Raw genomic sequence first — 27,912 nt, forward strand, 5'->3', positions numbered from 1 at the left:
AGGCACAAATGAGCTGAAGAATGCTGTATAAACATACAGTACATACCATGCAGAGCTCTGGCATTACAAAAAGTTATTTTTCAAAAAAATGTTAAGCTACGTTAGGAGACAATTCCAAAAGGGAATCCGTAATGAAACACCACACAGAACACTTGATGCATGATTTAAAGCGACAATAAAATTTCACTTCTTCCTTTACATTTGTGTCATTTCTGTTGAAACAGGATGCTGTTTTGGGACAACACAGTAAGACATCTTTCTAAAGTGCAAAGCAATCAGATTTATATTAAAAAATATATTTTATTTGATATAATGGCTGGAGGACAGGACTATTTATATGATGTCTTTGTTGGTTAGATGTGATGTTCCCACCTGCTGGTACAATGTGAGGTCACTGTTGAGGATCCACTTTTTTGCCAGAACGTTTAAATGCCATTTTCATTGTGTCTTTAAAAAAATGCAGTGTGGGCTCGTACATCCGACTCTTACGTCAGCGGTCAAACAAGCATCAGCCAGCTGGAAGTCAGCCTGCTGACGAGAAACAAGGCAGCTCAATAATAAATGAAATATCTTGTTGTTTTCTTAAATAGGACAACACAACTGGTGGAAATTCATTTTCAACGTTCATACCCAGAAACAACAAACTCCAAACAACAAACAAACAATTCCTATGTCAACCTCCGCATTCCTTTCGAGCCACTAATAAACTTGTTACCGTTGTGAAATGACATGAAAATACTGTTAAAGATGTATTGGGAATGGAATCGGAAATGAGAAATAGTTAATTGACCTGTGACATTAGCAAAAATATGAACTTATGTATTGTAAGAAAATGTTTAATATCATAACACGGTTAAGATTTCCCATTGCTGGTTTCTCTTTGTCCAGCCCAGACAAGGGGGGAGGTCATCAGGCTCCATCATGTCACTGGTGCTTTTCCACCAACTCTAAATGGTGTCTCTCTAGATGCTGTTGTTTAGATCAGTGGCCTGTGGCCTGCTTGTTTCCTAGGGAGATGAATTAGAGAGACGATGGGCTGAGGCAGACGCCACTGTCTAAAGGGAGAGGATGAAGAGGAGATTCATTACTTCTAACCCCCTAACACGCACACACAAACACACACACACACAACAGAACTGGGCCTCATTATTTCCTCATCTCCATCACTGGGAGGAAGTGAGGGTTTGCAGGCTGTGCTGTGAGGCTGCCCCTACCATTTACAACACACATTGTCCACGCGTACACAAACACACACACACACACACACACACACACACACACACACACACACACATAAACACACACACACACACATTAGTCTTGTACACACCCACAGACACCTGGTGCTCCTCCGAAGACAGCATAATTGGAAAAGCACTGTCACTGAGGAAGATGGAGGTGCAGCAGTCCTAAGTGGGCTGCAGCTTCCTGAACACAGCTCCAGCTCTTAAAGCAACAGTCTGAACAGCACAGTTAAAGTGCAGGATGACTTCATCTGGCCAGAGGGAAACGTCACCCCCTCATTGAACTCATTTATTTATATAGATTTGCATACAGCTTTGACTTCATGGGAAGGAGAGAATGAAACATCTATATTTAAGCTCTGGAGAACAAATATAATGCATTTTTTAGATCCATATATATACATTAGGGCTGTCAAGCGATTAAAAAAATTAATCTAATTAATTACAGGCTCTGTGATTAATTAATCTAAATTAATTGCATACTTTTATGACACTTTTATACCTGTTTACAAACAGCTGTATAGCCTGCTACAGTTTGTTTCTCGCTCTCCGTCTCTCGTAACTTCTGTCTCCACAACAGACAGCGCTGCACTGCCACAGATGCCTATGCCGAGCCGATTCATTCACCAACGTCGTACTCATAGGCAAAAATATTGACACACACACACACACACACATACATACACACACGGGGCGGGTGTCCGTTTACGCGGGAGACGAGACAACTAGCAAACAAAATAGAGACACACGGAGGAAGTTTGAGAGATACTTGAACCTACATTGTTGCACCCACTAAATCAATAATGCACAGACACTGAAGAGAATAAAGTAAGATGTCTTCCTACCTTCATGCTTATTTGCCCAAAGCATCCCATAAACCGTCCATAGAGCCCTCGGCGGCCCCTTTCCCTTGCCTCTCTCTTTACTTTTCTCCCTTTCACCCGTGCGGGCTGTGTATGCAAGCTACAGGTGCAGCTCGGTGCAGCTGCGCACCACTTTTGCACCGGGTCAAAGGGCATTATAGAAGTGAGATTAATCTGCGTTAATTTTTTTAATCGCGCTAATTTTTCTGTGATTAATTAATCTAAATTAACGCGTTAATTTGACAGCCCTAATATATATATATATATATATATATATATATATATATATATATATTTAACACATTAGCATTCAGTAGCTTGAGGGGACAAAGCCACTTCAGGATACATTACCTCCTTGCAATACTAAGGAGAAGTGTCCTTTATATCCATTTAGATGATTCGACAATACACTGAATTTAGCATTCTGAATAGTTCACAATCGCTCCATTGTCTCCATTCTGCATTGCTTCTTTAATTGGCAGTAATTACACTTTACCATGCCTGATGACTGTGGCCTCAGAGAGGGAGTTAGTAATACCATTATCATAATACTTTGTGTGTGTGTGTCGGGGGGGGGGGGGGGGGGGTCAAGTAAAGAAGATTTTGAATAGAGAAAGATATAGGAGAGAAGCTTACCCCCTCCACCAGAACAAATTGTAGCTCAAGTTAAAGCTGAAATGTGGAAATGCTTAATGAATAATGCAGGACTCGTTACACAGTACCACAGAGGCATACCAAGCAGCAGCCATGGCAGAGATGGCTTGCTGCCCTTTCGAAACCTTAACCCAAGTTGTACTAACTCCCCCTCTCTGTGTTCCTGGCAGAGACAGAGGAGTAGCCTTTACAAAAACCCCGGCTTCACAGGTCCGTCCCTCTTGTACTACTGCATTAAAACAGTTGTTCCGCCCCTCGGAAACGGAACCACTGATTAAATTTCAATTCGAAACTTCAAATGATAAAGCCTGAAATGGAGAGTTGTGTAGTATATTGTATCCAAGACACACTCACATGCCGTACAAAAAGCCATGTAACCTAATTAACCTGCCATGTTTTATTATTGTGCCACAAAGGTGTGGATATTCATTATTGTTCTACTGATGCAATCGGAAAGAAAACACTGATTAATGTGTAAGTGTTTGCTTTGCTTTTTTTAACTAAAACAGGTAAATGCCAGTGCCCTTCAGTTCATTACAGGAGAAGCTAATTAGGTGTGTTTTCAAGAGCATGTGAACGATGCTTGCACTTTGTTATCTATCTTTCATTGCTTTTGCATTACATTTTTAATCATTGTTATTATACATGGAGTGAGTGCCTTGAACCCATGTCATCATTATAATCACAGGATTGAGTGCATGAGCTGTGAGGATAACTTCTCAATCTAAAAATAAACACCAAAGACATATTCCCAAGTTTGTTTTAATTACCAGAGACATACATTAGATAAAAGATTTTAGCTGAGGTGCCTAATTATAGTGATTTGTTTCAAGCTTCTAGAAAGTATATTTCAACACTCTTACAAATTAATTGTATGAAATAAAAGGATAGCTATAGATGAAAAGAGATACACAATTGGAAAAATACCCATTGATGTATAGTACAATATACATTATCTTTAACTCTCAGGGCCACATCCACTTAAGGATTGTGCCTCTTTTGCTGCAGCTAAACCAGTGCAAATGATAGGAAGAAATAGCTCCCTATCATCCACAAAGGACGGCCCATTTGAATGTATTGAAATGAGGGAATATTCAAAATACAGTGAAAAATTGCTCAATTCATATCCAAATAAGCTTTTTGCAAATAGCACCTTATCCTCAAGGCCAGCGCCAACTGCAAGAGGACGTTTCAGTGGAGCAAATTCCACGATGAAACTTGTGTTCTAACGTCACACAATCTTTCTATACTCCCCTTCTCTCTGTCTTCCCCTCTCTCTTCAACACTCGTGAGCCTTAAATAATATTGTCATTTTGGCACCGTGCGTAAAGCGTAAAAGTGCACGGTGCTGTCTTAAACAGTGCCACTTGGGTAGAGACCCAAGATTTTGCCATATAAGTGAGATCTTTATCTCATAGTGCTTTGTCTTGTGGCCTGTGTGTTAAGTTTTGACACAGTGAGCCAATGTCTGCAACATGTGTCAAAGCATTCGGCAAACACTGTAATGACGTGCGACCCCTTCTCCTGCAGCTCCTCATGGATAAAATACTCAAAATGTTGCATCACATGCTCCAGCACAGAAGTGGGATGAGAATGTCCTTGTTGAGGTCGTTTTTTAGTAATAGTAAGCAATGCAGCGGCGTCTTTTTTTTCTTATTTCTTGTAAGATAAGTTTTTTTTTTTTTTCTCCGATTGTCTCCCTGTGCCACTCACCCCTCCTAGGCCCGGGACAACTACAGTATAAAAGTGTTTCCCCCTTGAGGGCGTGCATGCCCGCTTACTCACATAATTGATAAATGAAGGGAAACTTTGGGGGTGTATTGTGCAAATTCCTTTGTGGATACAGTACTAAAACCGGGCAGATGCTGGCGCTATTTTTCCGCTATTCATGGACCTATTAGTGCGCGCAATCCATTCTTAGTCGATATGGCCCTCAGTATAACAAGCAATAAAACGCAGGATATACTGTTTATTACACTGACATGCAATAACACACCATACAATCATCATTACTGATGGGAGTGTCTCTGTCAAATTAAATGAATGTACAATTTGGGAAATACACTTCCAGGAAGTTAGTGCTACTGCTCCTGGCCAAGAAATAGTTCCCCCAAGCGGTGTGTACATTTACATTTTACCTACGTGGCGAGATGCATGCTCAGCTATCCTTATTTAATATGATGTGTCCTGTTTCCTGCTGTGGACTGTTGTATTGCCTTGCCACATTCCGATATCACACACCGACTGAATGAGCTTCTCCCTATTATTTTTTATCCCTCCGACAGCACTGAGAGCGGTGCAGCACAGCAAGCTGCTCACGCTCATATCTAATGTCTCAGAGCATAATATTCAGTTTACCGAGCTATCTCTGTTACACAGGCGCCATCGTCAGAGTGGACTTATTGCAGTAATAGATGCATCGTGCCCGCCATCCAAACACATCCATCCGCCACCACAATCACACCTTGGTATGAGGCAACGGCTGACACCAAAATATATGCAGCCCGCAGTAGCTAGTTATCCTGGAGAGGAGCCATGAGATAGAGGTCACTGTTGCCAAGGGGGGTGGAGAGATGGTAAGGGAAAGGAAATGCTCCAACGGTAAATTACATGCCAGATTCACATATTCCATCAGAGGCTTCTACATGGGATGGATGCCGTATATCACTGATATAGCTTATTAACCTATTGACCCACAAAAATGAAATGCATTAAAGCGGAGCATTCAGCGATGCCCATATATATCATGTTTTTATTCCCGCTGTCTAATTTGATGTAGTGTGTTTACGCATACTACACTGATATGGCATATTGTATGCAATGTGGGGTCTTCTTACGGCACATTAATCCCACACATTATGCATCAGCGTGGACACATCTCCAACACCGAATCTCGCGTTAAATCACCACTGCCCATAATCAATTTTTTCTCATTTATCTTTGTATTTCAAAACACTACTATTTGGATCAGTAGATGCCTTTGACAGACTTTTAATTTGGTCGAAGATTGTCGAAAGAGCCATAAAAATAAATTCATTGATGCTTATTTATAAGCCTCTTTAAGGATTTGCTTTTGAACTCCAGCTTCCTGAAAAAACAGACTTGAAGGTGAAGTCCTTCTCAGGGCAGGCTGCCAGGTAATAACCTCTCTAATCGCGTGTGCCTCGTGCCTATATCTCTACCAAAAAAGACAAAAGGAACCTTTACAAAAAGGGCAAGTCACCCTTATTTTGAATAAGTGCAGGAGACAGCTGCTTCACAGTATCATCACCTCATTAACCCTGCATCTGGATAGCAGCAAATTAGAAGTTTTTTTTACATGCTCACGCCCATCCTGTTCCTCCTTTTGTCTATGTTTCTCTCTAATCACAACCCCTTCTCTCTTTTTCTCTCCCTCTCTCTCTCTCGCCTGCTGTCCCTGGGCACAAAGATAAAAGCAAATTTCAGATATACTGTACATAACAGGGCTGTTTTTGACTTAATGAAAGCCGATGCACAAATGTCGTCCAGGTCAGCGTCTCCTGCTGGTAATCAAGCTGGGATGGTGATTAGGTGAAATTAAACGGCGGCCTCTGTGGCTCGTGGCTGACAGCCAGGGAGCCCGATAGGTGTTCTCACTCCCCAGCTGACTTGGGCAGATCGGGTGAAAGACATCAAAGCCCAGGAAGAACTTGCATTACATTAACACTCGAGAGAGACAGCCCCCCCCCCCCCCCCCCCCCCAAAAAAAAAGGTCTGTTCAAGGTTCCAGTGTGTGTGTGGGTTGCTGGATGTGAGAAGGTGGAGTGAGGTAATGTGTGTGAGTTTTCGTGCAGGTGTTTCCTTTTTTTTGGGCGGGGGGGCATGAAAGGAAGGAGCTGAGGGTTTGATGTGATAATGAAGCGCCTTCTTTAATCTTCATCTTCTCTTTTATCCAAACCAATCACTCGGGCCCATTTGTCCAACTAATGTTTTGGTAGCCCAATAAAGGCCTCCTCTCCGCTATTCAAATAGGAAAATCAACATCTTCAGGTTATTTTCACATTATGTATGTATTGAGAGAGGAGGAATAGATTGCCATATGTGCTATTTTTTCCCTTTCATGTCTTTTGATGCCTCCTCTGACTCACACACGCAATGCGGCTGCACATCTGTGTGCCACGCTGCTGTGTCTTAATAACAGAGCAAACCAGAGACCTGTCATGGTAGGTGGGAGTGAGCGAGTAATGCTAAGGTTAGCTCGCTGGAGCGTTTAGTCGTACATGGGCAGATTTACCGGCCTGTGAACCCATAAACCTGCAATTACAAAACCCTAACAACTCTGGCGCATGCAGCCTGTACACCGCAGTTTTCCTCTGGGCTCTGGGATTTAAGCTTCACAATCAGCGAAGCGTGACTTCAGAAGCTAATTGCACAAGAGCGACACACACACACACACACACACACACACACACTCACGCACAACGTCCTTACGGGAGAAAAAGAGTGATGGTGGAGGTGGAATTTTGTTTGAAATTCATCAAATTTTAATCCGGTGCGTACATTTCCATATTTCCATATTTATCTCTTTGCGCTCTTAGCATCCACTTCCTCCCCGCATATCATTTAGTCCCTTATTAATAGCTCAAACCGCTCCTCACCCAATACACAAACACTCAGAAAACACGCTCTCGCATTCTTGTCACCGCAAGAAAAGGAATGGAAAAAAAGGGACAACAACCTGGTATCGAGTGCCGGCGTTCAAAGACACGTGTATCCCGAGGTAGATAGGGCCGCCTGTCTATGAATCAATCCAGTCCCTGCCACAGTTGGTAAATTGGCTTATTTGAAGCGGGAAACAGATGAGGGAGAAGCTGGGTAGAGTCAGAGATAAGAAGTAGGATTCATACTCTTCCCCTCCTCTCTATAATGAATCAGTGTATTTACTTAGAGCAATCTGCTCCTCTGAAATGGCCCCCACAATCACTCTGTCTTCTCCGGAGCGTTGTCACCCTCCCCTCCCCCCTGTTTTTCCCAACCCCCCAAAGGTAATTGCTCTTACCTGAGACACTGTAATGGATCTTGGATGAAGTATTGACCGCTGCTAGATTTTGATTAAGGGGCTGTAGGGCAGAACATGTCTTTAATGAAACTGAGGAATCAGCATTCTCTGGCTGGTGCGTGGCGTGCTGGATGCTGTGTGCACGGCGTCTCACAGGCACCTTGATTAGGACCTGATCCTGTGCGAATAGGCTACGATGGTGGGCCACAGCCACTGAATTAAAAGCGATGAATTTGTCCATTAATAACACTTGGGGCATGTGTGGTTACTTTATGGAGACTTTGAATCCTTCAAGATTTGAATAATAATTTACTGTAAGCTGCGAATCTTATTCACTCTTTCTCTCTCTCTCTCTCTCTCACACACACACACTCTCACTCTCTCTCTCTCTCTCACACACACACACACATTCACACACAGGCTCTCTCCATCACTCAATCACCCACCTTGTTGCGACGTTCCCGATACACTAACTCACTCATTAATACACTCACTCACTTTCCCCCTTTATATGCAAGAGGGAAGCCTTTATCAGTTAGAATTATAGCATGAGGGATAGCTTGCATTAGCTTCTCTCATGCTCTCCCTTAAATTGCCTTTTTGCTCGTGTTATAAACTGATTGCATCTCAGACAGAGATGAAAGGGAAACAGCTAGCTCCCCGCGTCCTTTGAGCGTGCAAATGGACATAATCTAAAAGGCCAGTATTAGCATGCTAAAAGACAGCACCGCTATGATGAACACCATTTGCCAAGGCTTAATGCGATAGCCGGCTAAGATGATTAACTTTGAATCCATTTAATCAACCACGAGCGCCTTCTCAAATAACCAACTGTCTCGCGCTGGGGTAAAACTTTCTCTCAGATCCATTGGGAAATGGGCAGAGGAACAGATGTGTCAAATCACAGAGATTCTCATTTCAGAGCAGTGGCTGACCAAATATTATTCTTTGAAGTGACGGACATCAGACATCATGTTGTGCCCTGTATTTGTCGTCATTGCTCTTGTCTGAAGCTCTCAATGAGGCGCGACTTGGAAGGCATATAGTAGCTCCCTCATTGCCTGGGAAGTCAATGTGCCCTTGGGCTGCATCCTATTGACTTAAGTAGTTCAAGTAGAGGGCTTCTCACCTCATGCTGATAACTTGCTCTCCTAATGCAATGAGAATGCTGACCCTTTCAGTCAGATCTTTAACCACAAGTGAGACACGCAGATCATGGGAGATTGTATAAGTTTTTGTTACTGACGATATAAGATTATCTTTACACCTGATTTGTTTGCAAAGCTATTAGGCGAATACATTATTAGGTGAGATGCCGTCCATGTGAGCGATTGATAAAAGAAGTCTTTGCATTTGGTCAATTGAACATCTCTTATAGGAAAGTATGTATTGACTGTTGTATTGTATTGTGTATCTCGCAGACCTTGACGACCCGGTGGTGACGGTGCACCAGAGTATAGGAGAAGCCAAGGAGCAGTTCTACTATGAGAGGACTGTGTTCCTGCGTTGCGTGGCCAATTCAAACCCGCCCGTCCGCTACAGCTGGCACCGCGGGAGGGAGGTGCTGACCCAGGGCTCGGACAAGGGAGTGGAGATCTACGAGCCCTTTTTCACACAGGTGAGGCATGATATGGGTGAGACGTATCAAATCAGAGAGAAGAGTACATGCAAAGGAAACATGTATTGGTTTATACTACCTCACAAGTTAAGACCTAAACCCGATGAATATGGAATTTAGGGACCAAAAGGCAATCCCGAGTCAATACATTCACCTATAGCTGTCCTCCCCCTGCACACTTCAAGAAGGCTGATACAGCACAGACTAGGTGAGAGAACCACTATACAACTGGTTGAAGGCATAGCAAAATATGTTAAATGTGCTGAAGCTAAATGTGTTAAATGTTAAATGTGCTTTCAAACAGTGCTCTCTCTTTATGAAGTGATGCTGTTTCATAACCAGCTGAAACTGGGACACCATTATGTTTGTCACCAAGAAAAGGGAGAAACATATCATTTATTTATATGATCAAATTCTTGTCTCTCACCATACAAGAGAGTATTTGGGTGAGATTGTTTGTTTGTAAGCATGATTGCTAAATTACGTGCGTAAAAACCATATTTGCCGGTTAATGGTTCAGTCACAATAGATCGAATGAGCAAGGGGATTGTGTTTACGGCGCACTCATGAATTATCTGGTGATCCCCATTACTTGAATAAACCCAAAAACGCTTGCGGATAAAGTGCAAGTATAAACCAAAGTTGAAAGCAACGGTCTTATTACTATTACTATTAATCCAAACTATAATGCATTGTGACAGGTTATAGAGGGTGCTGTTCCATGTAGGGCCTTTAACAGACACTACAAGTATGTAAATGATGACCTTTGTCAACCTCCTCTGACAACGAGTAAGAAGTGCAACACCATGCTGTCACAACACATACGTACATACACACACACACACACACACACACACACACACACACACACACTCGCTCCCTGCATTTTCACAACAGAGATGAGTAAGCCACAGTCGCTAGTTCAATGTTTAATGAATCAACAACACCTTGTATCAAAAGGGACGTGCTGCAACATTAAATACTGTAATAATTCTGTTGCTCTTTCATTTGCCTTTATGCACTGGGAATGAGACTCATTGAAATGGGTAATGGAATCCCTAAACTAACCCATGCTCTGCTATGGGACAGTAAAAGTGATACTTAATAACCATATTAATAGCATTATTAACCCAGTTTCCCAGTTACAATTGCAGACGCAGACAGATTGAGTTCTCTTCACAATCGTTCCTCCCGACTGAGCAAAATGGATTTTCTTTTCGGTTTGAAATTTGACAAGCTTTTGTTCTAAAAAAGAGAGAGGGGGGAAAAAGAAAAAAAAGTATTGTGCAGTCAACGAAGAACTGATCGAGATTGTTCCGTCGCTGGCGAGGGAATTGTATTTCTTGAATTGACTGGGTTGATTGCGATGTGTATGTTCAACTGGGCGATGGAGAAATCTATGAGAAAAAAGACGTGCCGGAGAGGAAAAGAGGCTTAAGAAACGGAGAGCGAGAGGAAAAAGGGAGGGAAATGGATGTTTGGCCGAATGGAGAAAGATGGCTGGGGACTAATGGAGTGAAGGAGGCCGTACAACTAGGCCTCAGCAGACACCCCTGCTCCTCAAACCTCTCTTCTCCTTCCCTCGCTCTTTCATCCAGCCCTCTATTAAAGCTTTAATTGGGTCTGAAAATTTGAGCCAACCCTTACCCAGAGATGATCTACTTTATGTGGGACTCCAACCCCCAAATAAATCCTGACTAAGCTCCTGGTAATTCGCTCCTATAAATGGCTAATAACATTACTTTTCAACAATATGTCTGAACTTGCCCGAAACATACTCAGACAATTGAGTTCCAAAATGTCATAACTGACCGAGATCGAGCCTACGGGGGTGAAGTTGAGTCTATAGAGTGCAGCCAGCGAGCCTCCATTATGGCCGGCAGGTTTTTGATTTAAGTTTGTGCCTACACCTCCCTCCTTCCCTCCCTCCATCCATTATTCTTCATTCCAGCATCATTCTTTAGGATCTTTTACAATCCACCAAATGTTTTTTTATATTCCCACTGATACTGTAGAAGCGCAGTGGTGGCATTTCGAACTCTGTAAGGGGTAACCGCTTCATAATTAAGTGAGGCCCAGAGCTGTGCTTTTTATTGTAGAAACCCTCTCCTTTCTGCTGTCAGTTACTTTCTCCTCCACCTCTCGCTCCATAATTTTCCCCACACACTGCAGCAGAATGGCACCTTATGGAAGATATAATAGAGCTATTTCTCACCCCTCCTCAGATTTCTCACCTCTTAATATATAAGTCGATATCTTTCATGTTTATTATGGGCTTTGATGCTTCCTTGCGGTGTTATTATGTTTTTAGAGCATGTTGTCTACATCTTTAACGGGTAACCATTTACAGCATGAAAAACATCCTCATTGTCACCCTCACTTTCCCTTACTTAAAGTTAACCCAGCTGCTATTCATTCAGTGTTCCCAAATTCAAGGATTTAATTTTGAAGTTGGAGTCAGCGATACTGAAGAATGCTTGTTGTCCGAATAACTTTTTGTAAAAATCAGTGAATATCACCTCACGATCTGCTACCTGTCCGTACTGTGTTTGCGCTGAAAATAAATGTTGCTTGCTACCGTGGGCCCCCTTCATTAACATACCCCCGCTCCCCCCCCACCCTCCTGGTTCATTTCAGCTTGATGTGCTTGTCCTTTCCATTCCTTTATCTGCACTTGCATTGTTGACATAGATGTTCCTTCCAAATCCCCTCTTCCCCTCCCTCCCTATACTCCCCCCTGCTGTGAGCAAAGCTTGCACTCTGAATACACCACCGACCTCATCTCTTGATATCTGCGGAGGAGGTGACAGAGACAGCAAAGAAGCGGAGTGCGGGGGTCCATGGTTCAATCTAATACAATTACGTTCTTTCATTGGAGATGAAAGGCTTTGATAGACGTGAGTGATTGTCATGCTCTGTAGGCTACTGGCTGAGTCATGTTTTAATCTGGCGCCCTTCCTCTCCAACGCCGACACCCATCACCGCCATGTTGGAGTCAGCACGATCAAAGGTTCACAGACAGCCCTCGCGGACAGCCCTCATCGTATAGTTGACAGGAATACAACAGATATTCTGCAGCGTTGTTGTTAGTATTGATCACCACATCACTTTCTTAAAAGATACCAGCTTCACGTTTAAAAAAAACAAAAAAGATACCAGCTTCAATTTCTTTTATAGCGATTTGGCGGTAATTTTCTCCACCGCGACTACCCTTTCTTTCTTTTTTTTTGGCTTCATTAAAATTGTCTATGCATCTCTTTGACCTTTCTTTGGAGCCGTTTGGCCTTTGTCATCTCCCCTTGCTCAATACCTATTGTTTTTTTCTGCATATTCTTTGACTTGATGAAGTTGATATTTTTGCACACATTTGCATACCAGTGTTGTTTTGGTCTGAGCTGCAGGGGGAAACGAAGATTTTGAAGCTGAAGAACCTGCGACCTCAGGACTACGCCAACTACAGCTGCGTCTCCTCCGTCAGGAATGTGTGTGGGATCCCTGACCGCAGTGTTATCTTCAGACTCACCAACAAGACAGGTAAAGATTTGACTGCATGATCATTTTATATGCAGGACAGACCTATCATGACTGTTTTTGCATCATTATTTAATTGTAAGTAGAATGCAATATAAAAAGAGAAAATTCTGTGAAGGTGACTCAAAGCAATACAAGGGAGAAAAAAACCCTTTTTCAAGCAAGGGGGATTGTTGTCTATTTTGCTACAATAACAACTATTCTTATTAGTATGGATGTCCAATTTGGATCTAGATGTCCAAATTGGACATTTAGGTCTTTTTCTTTTACTGAACGTTGTCTGTTTGTGTCTGTATATTTCTCCTATGAAACCAACCTTTACGGCCATTATCTCAAAATAAGATTTTTTCAACTCTCAACTTCTAAAGCAAACATTAAATAATCGTTCTTAGCACTATTCTTAAGGTTAATAAAGAAGGATTTGTTCATATGTTGTTAATTGATTTATGATACATTTCCTCGTCAAAACATACCGAAAATGCGTTTTTAGGCTCTATCCAAAACTTGTTCTGTAATAACTATTACAATAAATATGTTGTAAAAATGTAATCAAACATCTAGATATCTTTTTTTAAACAGATGAAAATATACACATACTTAGTTATATATTTATTCAAACATTTCGGAAAAATTGTTATACAAAAAAAATATTTTCCTAATGTAAGTGATCAACTGGAAAAGTTTCACGGTGACGTTAAAAATTCTACCCTATTCACATGCAGTGTCTTGCCTTAATAAACGTAGCAAAGACATGGAAAACAGACAGGTGAAGTGAGTGGTGTGCGCTGTCTCTCAACTGACTCATAACTGCCTTAAGTTGTCCATCGTCTGCCAATCTTTTTCTGAGACCCTGTTGCTCTTCTTTTTTTTTTTTCCTTCGGCAGCCTCCCCGTCCATCAAGCTGCTGGTAGAGGATCCTATCGTGGTGAATCCGGGCCAGACCGTGTCATTGGTTTGCATCAACACAGGGGGAGAGCCGCCGCCCAATCTCACCTGGCTCAGCAGTAACGACAGCCTGCCACAGAGGAGCGTGGTGAAGGGGGGCACGCTCACACTGCCCGCCATCAGCTCGGACGAGGCCGGGGTCTACAGCTGCGTGGCCAGCAACAACGTGGGAAACCCGGCCAAGAAGTCCACCACCATCGTAGTGCGAGGTGAGATAGTAGAGCTTGACTGCATTCAAAGGTGCACTATAGTTAGTTAGTTAGTTAGTTAGTTAGTTAGTTAGTTAGTTAGTTAGTTAGTTAGTTAGTTAGTTAGTTAGTTAGTCAGTTAAATGCTTCATTCATCCTGAAGGAAATTCAGACATCCAGTAGCAAACATACGTAATAACAAGAAAACAGACAACCCCCCCCCCCCCCCCGCCCATCTCACCCACAGACACACACACTATGCAGTTTCACGGAGGGGGGATTTGTTTACATTTGCAGAGCGTGCAGTTTAGTTTACGAAACATATTTTCTCCACATGTAATTCTTAGTGTTGAATCATTCTATCTACATAAATCAAAACACCTAGAACCAAACGTAAGACTAGAATATGTTTGTAATTCAAACTCTGGGGCCATGCTGCTGTAAGAAACAACAGTGACTTTTCGGGTAGCCTTTAAACACTGTTACAGGGATCCAATGTTCCTGTGAGCGAAGTTTGTTTATTCAGTTATGAGAATATACTTCAGAAAATGTTCACTTCTCTGACACACCCAAAGTTACATAGTGCAACTTTAAGAGATGGATGGGGCCCTAACCTCAGTATCGCATACACAAAAAAGATATTGTAAATAAATGCAGTAGACTAAAATATATTTATTAAAAATCAAATGGTAAAACATGTGATAAATGATTAAACTCGACCATTATTGTGCAATAAAAGTTTATGACTAGTTTTAAAAAGTAATGAAAGTCTTAGGCTTTTTTATTTCCTCATAGAACATTTTAATTCAAGTTGAGACATTTTCACAAGTCTCATAAGGTCACTTCCTGACAGTTGTCACCAAAAGGTAACTATAAATTAACCACCAAGCCAGGACTGCTAATACCCATTTTTCACTTTAAATTATCATCCGAGCTCAACGGGCCAACCAAGCTGGTAAACTCGTAGATACTAGATAGAGAGCATGGTAAATGTGTTGAGATAAGTAAAAGTAAAGGTTAATTGCTATGTGTGTAGTATGTGCAGCAGCAGACAGTCCATTCAGAACTACTTTGACATTTCAAGGGTATGTGATTTGCTAAAAGGTGAGGGGGTGACATCTTTTAATAAAGAAATCTATAGATTATGACAAGGGCCGTTCATGTTTTACAAGTCTTCTGTTTGCAGCCTCAGGCTGGTGTTAAAGCATACACGTTTTGTATGGGGGCGGTTAGGACTCAAGACAACTCTCGAGGCTAATTTCACCATCTGCAAGGAAAAGCAGTTTTGATATAAGTCCTGCACATATGTGACATGATGCATGAGGAAATTGACTTTCATACTCTTAAACCGACTGCTCTTCCTAAGCCTGGGGATTAAGGGTTGTGTGTGTGACTTTAGCTTTCATCTGTGACATAACGGAGGATCCCGGCGCCCTGGATGTAAAACTGCAGGAGCCTCTTGCAGGTGAATAGAAAAAGACGCATTAATTAGCCGACGCCTTAGAAACCAGTGGGATGATCAAAATGTGAATTTGAACTTTCCTAGCGAACATCACGCTCACGCACAATTGGGGACTCATTTGAATGCGAGCGGAGCAGATTGGCTCGGAAAAGTTTTCACAGGGACTTTCTTCCTTTCATCTCAGAGATTATGCCACAGCTCCATCATCAGGACGCTTCTCCTGCTCAGCGGGTATGAAAGCATTTATTTATGTATGTAGTCATACGCTCCCTGGGATGAAAATCAAATCATCTGCCCCTGTGACAGATACATTCCTCTGTATTGTGAAAGTGCATTGAGAGGCTTACATCACAGAGATGTGTCAGGTGTCCCGTGGCAGCAAATAAGTCAGAGCATATACGTAGGCCTACTCAATGCAGGCAAACACCGCAATAAATATCGTGCTCTCATGGATGTGTCATACACGTGAAGCTGACAATGATTTCTCATATTGGATCTTTGTAAAATATCATTAGGAAAATGTCCCACATTCCTCATGCTTTATATGCTGCTTGAATACACACACATGAACGTGTCACTTTCAAGGCTGAACATAAATGTCTGCACTTGTCAAACAGGACCGATGTATATGAGTCTGCTAGACATAATGTCATGCAGGATACATAGCCATGGACTTGTTATGCGATGCAGCGCTTCATGCAAACACAAGGACTTCATTCGGTAGCAGGCTGTTACCATTTGGCTCAATCAATCCGGATACCAAAGCCAAATACATTCTGTTTTGCTCCCTGACATTGCACTAATCAAACAGTTAGCTCTTAAAAAAGACAATATCTGTTAGGATGTATCTATTTGTAAAGTGTCTGCATGCTAGAGTCATCATATCCTTTCGGCAAAAGACAGCCATTTGTTGAGAATCAGTAGCCTTTGTACATATATTCTGCCTAAGCTTAAATCCCTGATGGTCAGTGCGACTCGATAATTTACTACAGATTTTTTAAACAAAACTAAAACAGACACGGGGCTTAATAAATTGAAACGTGACACGATATTTTGACCTGAGAAATTCAAGTCAACCAGTCATCGCACATCTTAGTGTGAAAACAAAGTCCAAGACTTAATGCTGAGATGCTTGAATGATACAATGAATCAATGTATGACAAAGCGAATTAAGGATCAATAAAAAACTGAAAATAAATTGGGAACACTGTGACGAGACTGATGAACAATCTCCCTTGTCAGTGCAGTTGTGGGATCGATAATTATTGACAGTCACTAAAGATTCTCCGCTAACAAGGTGAGGGGGAATGAATGACGTCTAATCAGAACAAAAATTCTGTCCTGAGTCCGACAGCGCGTAACTGAGTGCAAGTTTTAGAGCGTAACCTTAAACGACTTGTCGATTGGGCTCGGACATTGAGAGATATTGATTATGAGAGTAAAGCCAATTAGAAAGAAAGGATAAAGTGAGTGAATGACATCACCGTTTGATGGGAAACGCTCTGTAGTCAAAGAAACACATCACTGATGTCAAAATGAATTAAGCCCAAATGCTATATACTGTAAGCTGTAAAACAGGTATCAGATGATGAGCTGCAACCACATAAGTGAACTGCATTTTTTGTAGAAATACCTAATGGATTTTATTTATTTTTTATTTACTTAATAGCTAACTTTTTTTTAAACTAAAAATGTACCTTGCACTGTAGTATTCCATCTCTATTGTTATCACTGTATTCTGCTGGCTCTCCATTATCCAAACCGTGTCTTTGGTGCAGCCTTCTGGTGGAACTATTCCTCCATTGTTTGTTCATGCCTTTGCAGCATGTCTGCATGTGGCACTTGTGTGCACTGAGTGCCACGCTGTGTGAAAACAAGCCTCCAGCACCTTTCCATATTCATAGGGCTGGGTGGGTGGTTTGGGTATGGTATGGTGTGTTAAATTTCACCATGGAAGCTGTTAGATGTTTCAGTTTAGAAAGAAAGTGAAATGCTTTTCTTTTTTTTGCTTTTCCAAACATTCCCCATGTTCTGTTATTTTTTTTAAAGGCAGAGTGCTACAAATGAGACTAAGATGTATGAGCCCGACTTAACTACATGTAATATTTAGAAGGTTGCAGGAAATAATTGTTCCTACATTCTCCGAAATTTAAAAAAAATAAATGTAAACGCAAGATCCATGTTTGGAAGATCACTTAAATTAGTTTTTACGTGACGACTGGGTCACTTTACAATTAAAACATTATGTCATCAGACCTCTTTAGCTATAGGTGACAATGCACCACTTTCTTTATTATTATCCTCTGATATATTCAGCTATACCGATTCAGCCAGTGTATCGAGCCAGGTGCTCATAGTGGTGGAGCTCGGTGAGTCAACACTGGTGGACACTCGCTGTCAGAGGGTTTTATAGTGCTCTTCCATTCTTCCACACATTCACTGCTTTGAGATATCCCTTAAAATGTCTTACATATTAAGGTGGAGAGGATAGACTAGAGTGAGTTAGTGCCCAGAATATTGAACCCGTCTTCTTTTCTATACCCACCTTCCTCTTGGCGTTCAAATCAATCAAGCGAGGCATGATTGCATTACCTCTTATGTGATATTATGCAGGGAACACTTTGAATGACTACTTTTCTGACCATACGTATACAGTATGTGGCACTTGAATTGAGGGTACTGTATCTCCTTTATAAATGCTAAATTATAGAACTATGTAGGAATTGAGATAAACTTGTGTGCGTCGTTCCCCTAATCCCACATTTGTTTCTACTGTAGTTGAGTAGATTTTAAAAAGAAATGTATCGTCACATTTGCACATGGAAATTGTGCTCTTCTTTTAATTGTGTTTGACAAAATATACAGAACAGGCTGGCAACTGTTTTTTCTGACTTGATGCTTTGAAGTGAGGAAAAATGGAAAATTGAAAGGGAGATAAGCCACGCTGGAGGCTAGAGCACAGGCAGACCTTTAGTTGCTCTTTGTTTGTGTGTGTGTGTGTGTGTGTGTGTGTGTGTGTGTGTGTGTGTGTGTGTGTGTGTGTGTGTGTGTGTGTGTGTGTGTGTGTGTGTGTGTGTGTGTGTGTGTGTGTGTGTGTGTGTGTGTGTGTGTGTGTGTGTGTGTGTGCAAGAAAGAGAGGGGAGAATACCAGTCTGCCTGTGTGTTCACATACAGTATATTTGTATGCTTGCTGGTTGAATTTTCAGAATATCTTGACCACAGGTGGCCAGGAGTTCTACTGTAAATCAAGAATGCAAAACGTGCCGTGTGTGTGTGTGGCCATGAAGAGTTGGATTTATAGAACCTTGGGAAGGAATGCTGGTCATCACCCATGTGTGCATGTGTGTGTTGATATGCATGTGCATAAACCACCAATGTACGTACAAGAAATACCAATTGACTTGGTCCTGCTAGACCAAGTTCATTTAGCATGTTCTGCAGGGTCACCCTTTGGCCTATCTCAGCTTGCTCTCCCTCCTGTCCAGTCCTTGAGAAGCCCTTTCAAACTGCTGTTGCCAAAGGGGGCTGTGTGTGTGAAAAGACACATCTCTCCCCAGCAGATGGTAGATTCACTAGCCATACTGTCCCACCAGCCAGACTGCCTTCCAGGGCTTAGGCATCTCTGCAGCCAGCCCAGCAGGCTACTGGCATCACATCATCCCGCTGACTGGATCTTTTTTATGGATTAAGGGTCTGCAACACGTCTCAAAATGCAAGGTCAATACCCATCTTTCCCTGGCCACTTTATTCCAGTCTGTCCTCTGCAAACACACAAGCAAGACTTCGGCTTGGACAATGTAAATGTACTCTGTGCTGGTTTGTATCTTCTTTTTTGTCTGGTATTAAATATGAGTAGGCGGCTTTCAAATAGAGAGTTGGTGAATTGAGACAGAGCTGTCTGTAGATGGTTTTAAAATGGGCAGCCAGCCTGGCATTTTGTTTTCATGTCTCCCCGCACACACTCACACTCTGTGCATGTGTTTCCCGTCTTCTCGCTTAGCAATGTGTTTTCCCTCTGCGATATGTAGAGAAATGAGCATTGCTGTAGCTATCAAAGATTCATAATCAGACGCCGCCGCGTTGTCGTCGGATATTCTCAACAATTCCTCCAGGACTTCCTGACAGATTCAGGTACGAAGCTTTCACACCCAGGACATCTATCATTCCGACCTGCTATCGTAGACACAATGGATTCCGCACACGTAAACACATTTGAGCAAAAAGACAAAGTCTTAACAGCCTGGCCACCATCCACACTTTGTTTCTCTGATTGGAAGCTTGCTGTTATTCATAGAGAAGTGAAACATTCAATCTTTTTCAGCATGAGCTCCCCGACTGTTTGGCGGGGAAGGAAAACAATCAGGACGCACCTTGTACAAACCTGGCTGTCAGCATGTGAATCAACATGCGAATGACCCTCATCAAATTTGCTTTGGAATAAATTCTGGTTCGAAAAAGCTGCATATATTTCCATTCATGAATGCCAAATTTGATGACTGGATGGGCCAGAACTGGCACAGGCAGGCCAGTCTCTTGGGTTGTGGCGCTCACACACTCCTCCCCGTATGTGTATATTTGCATGCGTACAAGTGTGTGTGTGCATGCAAAGCCTTTTCAACACAAATTAGAGCGGGAGGTGAGGCTGAAGGTTGAGAGGGGCATTTAAGACTCGCTTCCCGCAAGAGAAAGGACATGTGTGAGCGGCCTTGATATTGTTAAGGTGCTGATGCATGGGGAGTGGATGTGTTGGTGCTAATGGGAAGATGCGTGGAGAGATAATAGGGAAATGAAAGGTGTTTTGGTGGCGGTATACAAATGTGTCAACCGGTTTCGAAACCATGCTAATACCCGTTGTCCCTTTTCTTCTGTGTGTTTAACCTTGACGGAGGTGGAGGAGAGTGGCAGTGTGAGCGACATCCATCTGGCTCATAGAGATGAGATCAGCTTCACATGCTGATATTCTCTGCAAGAAGGAACGGAGAGCACGGCACAACGCCTGCTGAGAGCCTGACATACAGGACCGACTGAAAAATAAGATGGACTGATGGGTAGACCGCAGGATAGTGATTTGGAGTGAGAATTGAGTGAGGCACGTCTTCTTTCTTTCACTGCCAGACAAAGGCAGAAAAAAGGCAAGGCATGGGGGTGAATGCCTTTTCTCTATATTCAACCATCTTTTTCCTCTCGCAGTGCTGCTGCATTTGTGTGTGTGCATAAGAGATTGCCATTGTGTCTTTTGCCATTATGTGCCCACGTACGTGCATGTCAGAGTCGGTATGTCAGGGGCGGGCCGTGTGTGCCTTTGCCCTTGCTAAGAAGCAGCTCCCCCGAGGTGGTATTGTAATCCTGCATGTGTGACATGAGCACTAGAAGAAGGCCACAACTGGGGCTTTTTCCTTTGTGTGATTACGCACTTTTTCATGTACAGGCCACCCATTATTCCCACAGGCTAATAAAGCTATGGAGAATCACACAGGCCCGCCACAGGCAGAAGCAATTCAGTTTGCGGTAAAGAGGGAACATGGGAGCACTGTAATAAATGTGGTAATGATCCGAAAGAGTGCCTTGGAAATAGCCACTGAATTGCCATTGAACTGTAGGCAATCTCTCATGCAAGATCGGATACAGGAGACATGTAATGCAAATGTAAGCACAAGCCAAAGCACCATATCTTCTCCTGATATAACAATGAAGAAAGTCCCTATAGTAGATGTTGTACGCCTTGGCATGTTGCCACAGTTAGGTTCAATGACAGGAAGCTCTGACGATACAAAAAAAAAAGAAAAGTAAAACAGACTTTCAAAATCCATCTATAATTCATGCAGACTTTTTCTAGTGTGCCTGTGATACTGGCAATGTTTTTTAGAAAATAACACAGGAGTTTCTACACTTGTGCCTGGAGATGTGTCTTTATATTTCGTTTATTGCATCCATGATTACATGCTTAAGTTGGCAGCTTATGAAGGTGCTACCCACCACCCGAGGCTTGCCAGCAAGTTACGGTGTTTTGTCAATGAATCCTGCTGTGTCATTGTAACACATAGAGTTACGCAGGATAGCAACAACATGTACAAGAGTCGTCTCAAAATCATTTAAGTACCAAACTAACTCAAATGGAAATGGGGGAAGTGTAATGGAAACTGAGGGATGAGCCCCTTCTTTCGTTCGCTGCTCTGATGCTCTCAGATCCTGAATATGAAGTCTGATAAACTATGTTTGAAAGTTGACGCTCCACTTCCTCAACTGCCGTCCAACGTGATCCCAACCTGGAGTGACATGGCTTTCAGGAGCCAGACAGGAGAGACGCTCCGTTGTGCGCTACGCTTTCATCACTGAACCGGCACTAGGATCCACACTGTTTCTTTTGACGATGGAAATCACAGATGATTAACGCGGACACTTAAACACTTACATTCTGATTTGGACACTGGCCTCATTCACACCGGTTCAAGGTAAAGAGTTATCATTTATTGATGAGTTTGGTGTTTTAAATAAAAAATGGAGGAGATAATTGAGATGTTTCATTGTCGTTGGATTGTTTGCATGGCAGACTGTTTATCTAGATGGGTAACGCAGACTGTTTATCTAGATGGGTAACGCAGACTGTTTATCTAGATGGGTAACGCAGACTGTTTATCTAGATGGGTAACGCAGACTGTTTATCTAGATGGGTAACGCAGACTGTTTATCTAGATGGGTAACGCAGACTGTTTATCTAGATGGGTAACGGCTTGTCTAAGGTGAAGATCTAGGACAGTCCCTATTCAGTTGTCATGGAGATGCATCTGAGGTCCCATGTCAATGGATCCATCTCCATGACAACAGTGCAAACTCAATCGCTAATAACGGCCGTATTATACGAATGAAAGTGGCAGAAAAAGCCAAGAAGGGGGATTATTCTTTCACATACTGATACACATACATCAGTGTTTATTACAGGGCTATGGTACTGCCTCACTCAGGTGTTCACAATATTATATCCACCCTAAATACACCCTAAATACAGTATTACGTACTACATATGGTCTCACTAACTCCTACTGAATACATACGTGCTCTATTAAGATGTAGACAATGTTGTGGCATTTGTGCAACAACAGTTGGAGACACAGTTTACCAGTAGAGTAAATGGGAAAGTTCTGTTTTCAAGTGAAGCTTGCGTTAAAGATTCATGTGACTTTGGGTTTCCTGAACTGCGGGAGGGAGAGTGACAGTGCGCCACCGCCCAGATGAAGTCTCCCAACTCTGCACTTCTCACCTCACACACTCACCACTGTCCCTTTTAAAAACTGGTCCAAGTTTTCGATTCTCTCCCATGCATAAGAGAACAGCTTCCATTTGAGTCACCGCAGCTGTCCAGCAGGATTTACCACAAGCAGGGGAAGTAATGCTCGCTTATCTCCCTTGTACACAAATGTAGTCGATTTACAGGAATGCCTCCTTACTATTCAATATTTATGGTCAGAAAAAAAGATTGCAGGAAAGGAGGTCTGAATGTGGAGGAGGCAGAGAGGGAACTGATTCTGAAATATGCATGAGTGCACATATGCAGCACTGGGTATTTTGATGTGAACTGCAGCTCTGTGCAGGAAATGAGGGGTCGCTGAGTCACCACAAAGACAAGTGTGAGAAAAGTAAGGAAAAGGTCCCCATTAAACATGTAAGCAAACATCTCCCGAATCAGAATCAGAATTGTGTTCATTGTCAAGTAAGTTTACACACTATGATACTTAGCACTCAAGATCTGTGATTATGCAATCTGAATCTAATATTTTAATTTTCACACTTGATTTGCATTAAGTTTTGCAGATATTTTCTGCAAACTATCACTCAAAAGTCTAAAATTGAGTTGTTGGTTTTTCCAATGAAAATAAAATTCATAAAAAGCTCTGATGAATGTGTGATTTATACCACATGCAGCTAGTAGCCACATACAACACCAAGGCTAATTCATGTTCTTTATATTTCAAGAGACAATTTACCTTGACACTTGTGATGCTGCCTGGTACAAACCTTGAAACACACACACGTGAATGTTGCACAGTGACTGTGCTCTGCTTTCACCCTTTTCACTGACACACCCACCTGGTCCGTCAGCCATCAGTTCAGTTTAAGAGCTATAAAGTAGTAAGAAAGGGATATAGTCCAGTTTCTTCTTGATGGAGCTCTCATGTGCAAAACCTTGAGAGAGAATTTACACATCAGGATTAAATGTAGCTCCTCGTCGCCCCAGCCTTCACATCAAGTGCACACCAATCAGCGTTGGATTGCGATAAAACAGGAAATGATAAACACATTCCCCGGTCAGTGAACTATATCTTAACAGCACCAGATTTCTATTTGGTCAGCAACACAACTTTGTGTTTCCTGCTGATAACATTGGTATGTTGTTGCGTAAGTTGCAGTTGAATATTTGCCTCTGAAGCTAAATTTAAAATGCATGCCTACCTGGAGTATTGACCTCCTTAATGAGCAAGCGTAAGCTTTATTTACCTCGAGCATGAGCAGTGCAGTTTGGAAGGCGGTTAAGATACGAGACGTTTTAGTGAGGGGATAGCTGATAACGGGGTTACACAGAGAACTTGTTTGACAGTAAATGGGGTGGGTATGCTTTTATCGTGCAAGGGTGAAGAGATTAGTCTATTGAGGTTTTTGAAAGACTATTTTGAAAGTATGAATCCGTTGTTAATTCAATTTTGGCAGAAATGAAAGAAGCCCAAAGAACTGAAACAGTGACAAAATAAATATTAAATAGAATTGCACCAGAATTACCTGCTGAAGTTCCAATGTATTCTCAAATTTGACCAAACTAATCATCCATACTGTAAATATACAATAGTTGCACTCACATAATAGAGTAGTCTGTTAAGAGGCAATCACATAAACCATTTACAGACGTAAACATTACCTTTTGTCACCAAAAACCTATAAAGGCTGTAACAAAGTGGGGGTGTTCTTCTGCTTTAAATTACATTTTCTTTGAAAAGAATTTGTGCCTGTTTACGCTCACTGTATGGCTATTCACGACTTTTCCCATGAAAAAGGCTAGAAGCAAATGAGAAGAATGCTCTGCATTACTTCATGAACAAGACTAAACCTGGCCTTTGAAGTGGCAAGTCGTGTTACAGTTTCTTAAGATTGGGAGAAGAGTATACTTGAGTCTGAAATAATTGTAAAAAGAGGAAAGCAAGTTAATCCCAATGTTCATCCGCCATCAGTTGTGACAGCACAATGACTGACACCAATGTGTGAGAGAGTTAGATAATACTTTCTGAAGAAGCAGCTACCAACTCTGCACTGGATGTCCCTGGGACACAAAAGCCTTTTCAAACTCTCAGGATATAACTACTGCAACTCGGTCTCTGGGTGTATTCACCGTCTGACATGTATGATTGAAGAAAATCTTTTTTTCAGTACAGATATACTCAGTTATTGGCTAGCAGCATGGACTTTGTAACATCTCATTAACCTTTGACTACTTATGCTGGCTTAAAGGAAATTGAATCTTGGTGTGTGTATGCAGTAGATGTACACTGATGCAGAGCTGAACCCAAATGGGAAATAAACGTGGGTTGCACTTAATGCTTTGTATTATCTTCATATTGATAAAGGTCAGAGAAACATGTTTCACAACATATTGTACTCGTTGCCAGATGTTGCCGGCTAACACCAATAACCGGCAGTGACTTGCAGGAAAGGAATACAAGCAATGAAATAGCACAGAAGAATGTAAATGTGCAGTGGTGTTTTGTGAGAATTTGCAGTGTTCTGATACATGATAGTATATTTGTATCTGACGCACGTCGGAAATAGAATTCTCTGCTCGACGATGCTGATTTTAAAGACGCGCGGAGGAAGATCATGTCAAGGAGGCGTGTGTCACTCGTCTCTCCCCTCAATGTGCAGCTCGGCAGGCATCACACTGTTTTGCACATTCAATTTCCTGTGTTTAAATCTGACACGCAGGTTTTGTTTTCGTTTTCCCTTTACCAAACTGAATATGATAATGTCACAAGGGAATTGCTAGATGAAAAGATTTCCACGGTGCCGTCAGCTTTTTTTTTGTTCTTTCTGTTTTTTTATGCCGAGGAGATGAATTGAACAGTAGGTGCAGAGTTTGGAACCAATACAGCATGCATTATAATGCAATCATCTTCTTTTTTTTTTCCTTCAGAAAAGCTATGCTTTGAAAATGGAGTTTGCAAATCAAATTGGATTAGAAATGGTGGATATTCTGTGAGGTATCTCTCCAATTGTACAGTGTGTGTGTGTGTGTGTGTGTGTGTGTGTGTGTGTGTGTGTGTGTGTGTGTGTGTGTGTGTGTGTGTGTGTGTGTGTGTGTGTGTGTGTGTGTGTGTGTGTGTGTGTGTGTGTGTGTGTGTGTGTGTGTGTGTGTGTGTGTGTGTAAGAAAGAGAGGGGAGTGTTTTGCTTCAATGCAGTAGGATTCTTCAGTTGGTAGCTATCAATATTCATGTTGGTTCAAAGCTGTAAGCAAAACAAACACAATACGATTCTGCTTCATATATTAAGTTCTCTGGTTGACCCTTTTGGAGCATCACAGGCTGAACTTCCAGTTGCTTGTTGTGAAAGCATATTTATAGTTGTCGTATCCATGTGTACTCTCACACTTTTTGTTTGATACCGCTTTAGGATTTTTTAGATAGCAAAGAAATATGTTTTGGTTGCAAGGCTATTCCCTGATCATCAGTTATACAAAGCAGTGGTGAGTGAACATAGTCTTTGAATGCATTTGAAACGTGTGTCAAGTGCTCAAATGCTGAGCAAGTCAGGTCAGATTTAAAGCACATGTACTCGAGATGCATAACAGCTATTTACAGCTCAAGGGTGATTATTGGGAAAAGGAAAAAAAAAACACAGAAAAAAATCGATTCAAAGAAATCCATGAAGTCCTGTCTTTCGGGCTTACATCTCAGAAATCCCATCAATATGACAAGGAGCTCCATAACCTACACAAAAACGTCTTATTCCAGGGGACCTTTTGCTGACTTGGAGAAGGAACAAGTTCAAGAGTACAAATGTCATTCTAGTTCTAATCGAATGGATTATCTCTTCACAGCTTTGAAAAAGGGGCGATTCTGGATCACTCCTGACCCCTACCACAATGACGACAACATCCAGATTGGACGTGAAGTCAAGATATCTTGCCAGGTATAGTTGAAGAACAGTGTTGGCAGACTAAACGGACACGTTATTGCATATTATATCAAGCTGTAGTTACCATTCAATGCAACACAAAAAAACTCAAATGTATTGTTCATGTATTAGGCTTTAGCGGGGCCACATTGTTTACTAAGTTAATTCAATTATAGTTGGTATATGCTTGGTTGTTCACTTAATTGTTTATTATTTTCAAGCGAGTATGGCAGCCCCTTTTCCTCATGGCTTTGTTTCATATATCTCCAAACCCTCTCTGACTATTTATTTTTAAATTGATTTTAATTAACTGGTGTTCTGTCTTTGTTTGCCCATATTGTTGTTTGATGTGAAAACAACAAGACACAAAACAAATGTTCCCTTCTTTGTGGACAATAAGGTCTACCTTAAACCTTGGACCTTTTCTGGATGTCCCCAGGTGGAGGCGACCCCACCAGAGGAGCTCACGTTCAGCTGGCTGAAGAATGGCCGTGCCCTGCGGAGCTCAGAGCGGATGGTCATCACCCAGACGGACCCGGACATCTCCCCCGGCACCACCAACCTGGACATCATAGACCTCAAGTTCACCGACTTCGGCACCTACACCTGCGTGGCCGCGCTGAAGGGAGGAGGGATCCCTGAGATCAGCATCGACGTCAACATCTCTTCCACTACTGGTGAGTCTCACACCCCATTGTGTCAGTGACGCATCTACACACCTCCCCTCCCTCTTCCCACCGACGCACAATACTTTTTATAGCTGCTTTAGTCATACACATTTTTCACTTTAGAAGAGCGTTAGTGGAAATTGAAATGCTTATTGACGCAGCAAAGAAGAAAAAATAATTGTGACACATGGCTTGTTCAGAACCGTGGAGCTTGGGACTTTTTTTTTTTAAAGGAAAACTCTTTCTTTTTGAACAATTGATATCTATCAATCCTGTTTGAGTTGACTTTTACTCTTATCGTGTCTTGTTGGATGTAGAAAAAAACAAGGATGTCACTGTTTAACTGTAAATGTAGGTTATAATTAACAACTACAAAACAAAGTTGACAAACTATGTAACAGACAGGAATGGTAGCTATAATGTGAAATAAGAAAACACGTTTTTCCTTTAAATGGTCAGTTCACCCAGATCTCAGAAAAACACATTTTTTCCAATAGTGTTTCTTGTGGTCTAAGTGAAACTAATACTTTATACTGCAGTTAAGAATTGTGGTAGCCTATGTCT

The 27,912-nt window shown here is 41.9% G+C and overlaps 1 protein-coding gene across 1 annotated transcript in view; it reads left to right on the forward strand.

Annotated features, from left to right (window-relative positions):
- LOC307266139 (MAM domain-containing glycosylphosphatidylinositol anchor protein 2) overlaps positions 1-27,912 on the forward strand; it is a gene marked incomplete at its 3' end in the record, with an annotated part of 152,960 nt that overhangs the window by 66,359 nt on the left and 58,689 nt on the right. The window contains exons 4-8 of the mRNA XM_080048075.1: positions 9,203-9,399; positions 12,801-12,933; positions 13,815-14,084; positions 26,604-26,695; positions 27,120-27,357. Of these exons, the coding sequence (XP_079904201.1) occupies positions 9,203-9,399; positions 12,801-12,933; positions 13,815-14,084; positions 26,604-26,695; positions 27,120-27,357 (930 nt within the window). The remainder of the gene's footprint in view (positions 1-9,202; positions 9,400-12,800; positions 12,934-13,814; positions 14,085-26,603; positions 26,696-27,119; positions 27,358-27,912) is intronic.

Source organism: Ammodytes marinus (assembly GCF_949987685.1).
Source record: "Ammodytes marinus genome assembly, chromosome: 19".
In the NCBI taxonomy this organism is placed as follows: domain Eukaryota; kingdom Metazoa; phylum Chordata; class Actinopteri; order Uranoscopiformes; family Ammodytidae; genus Ammodytes; species Ammodytes marinus.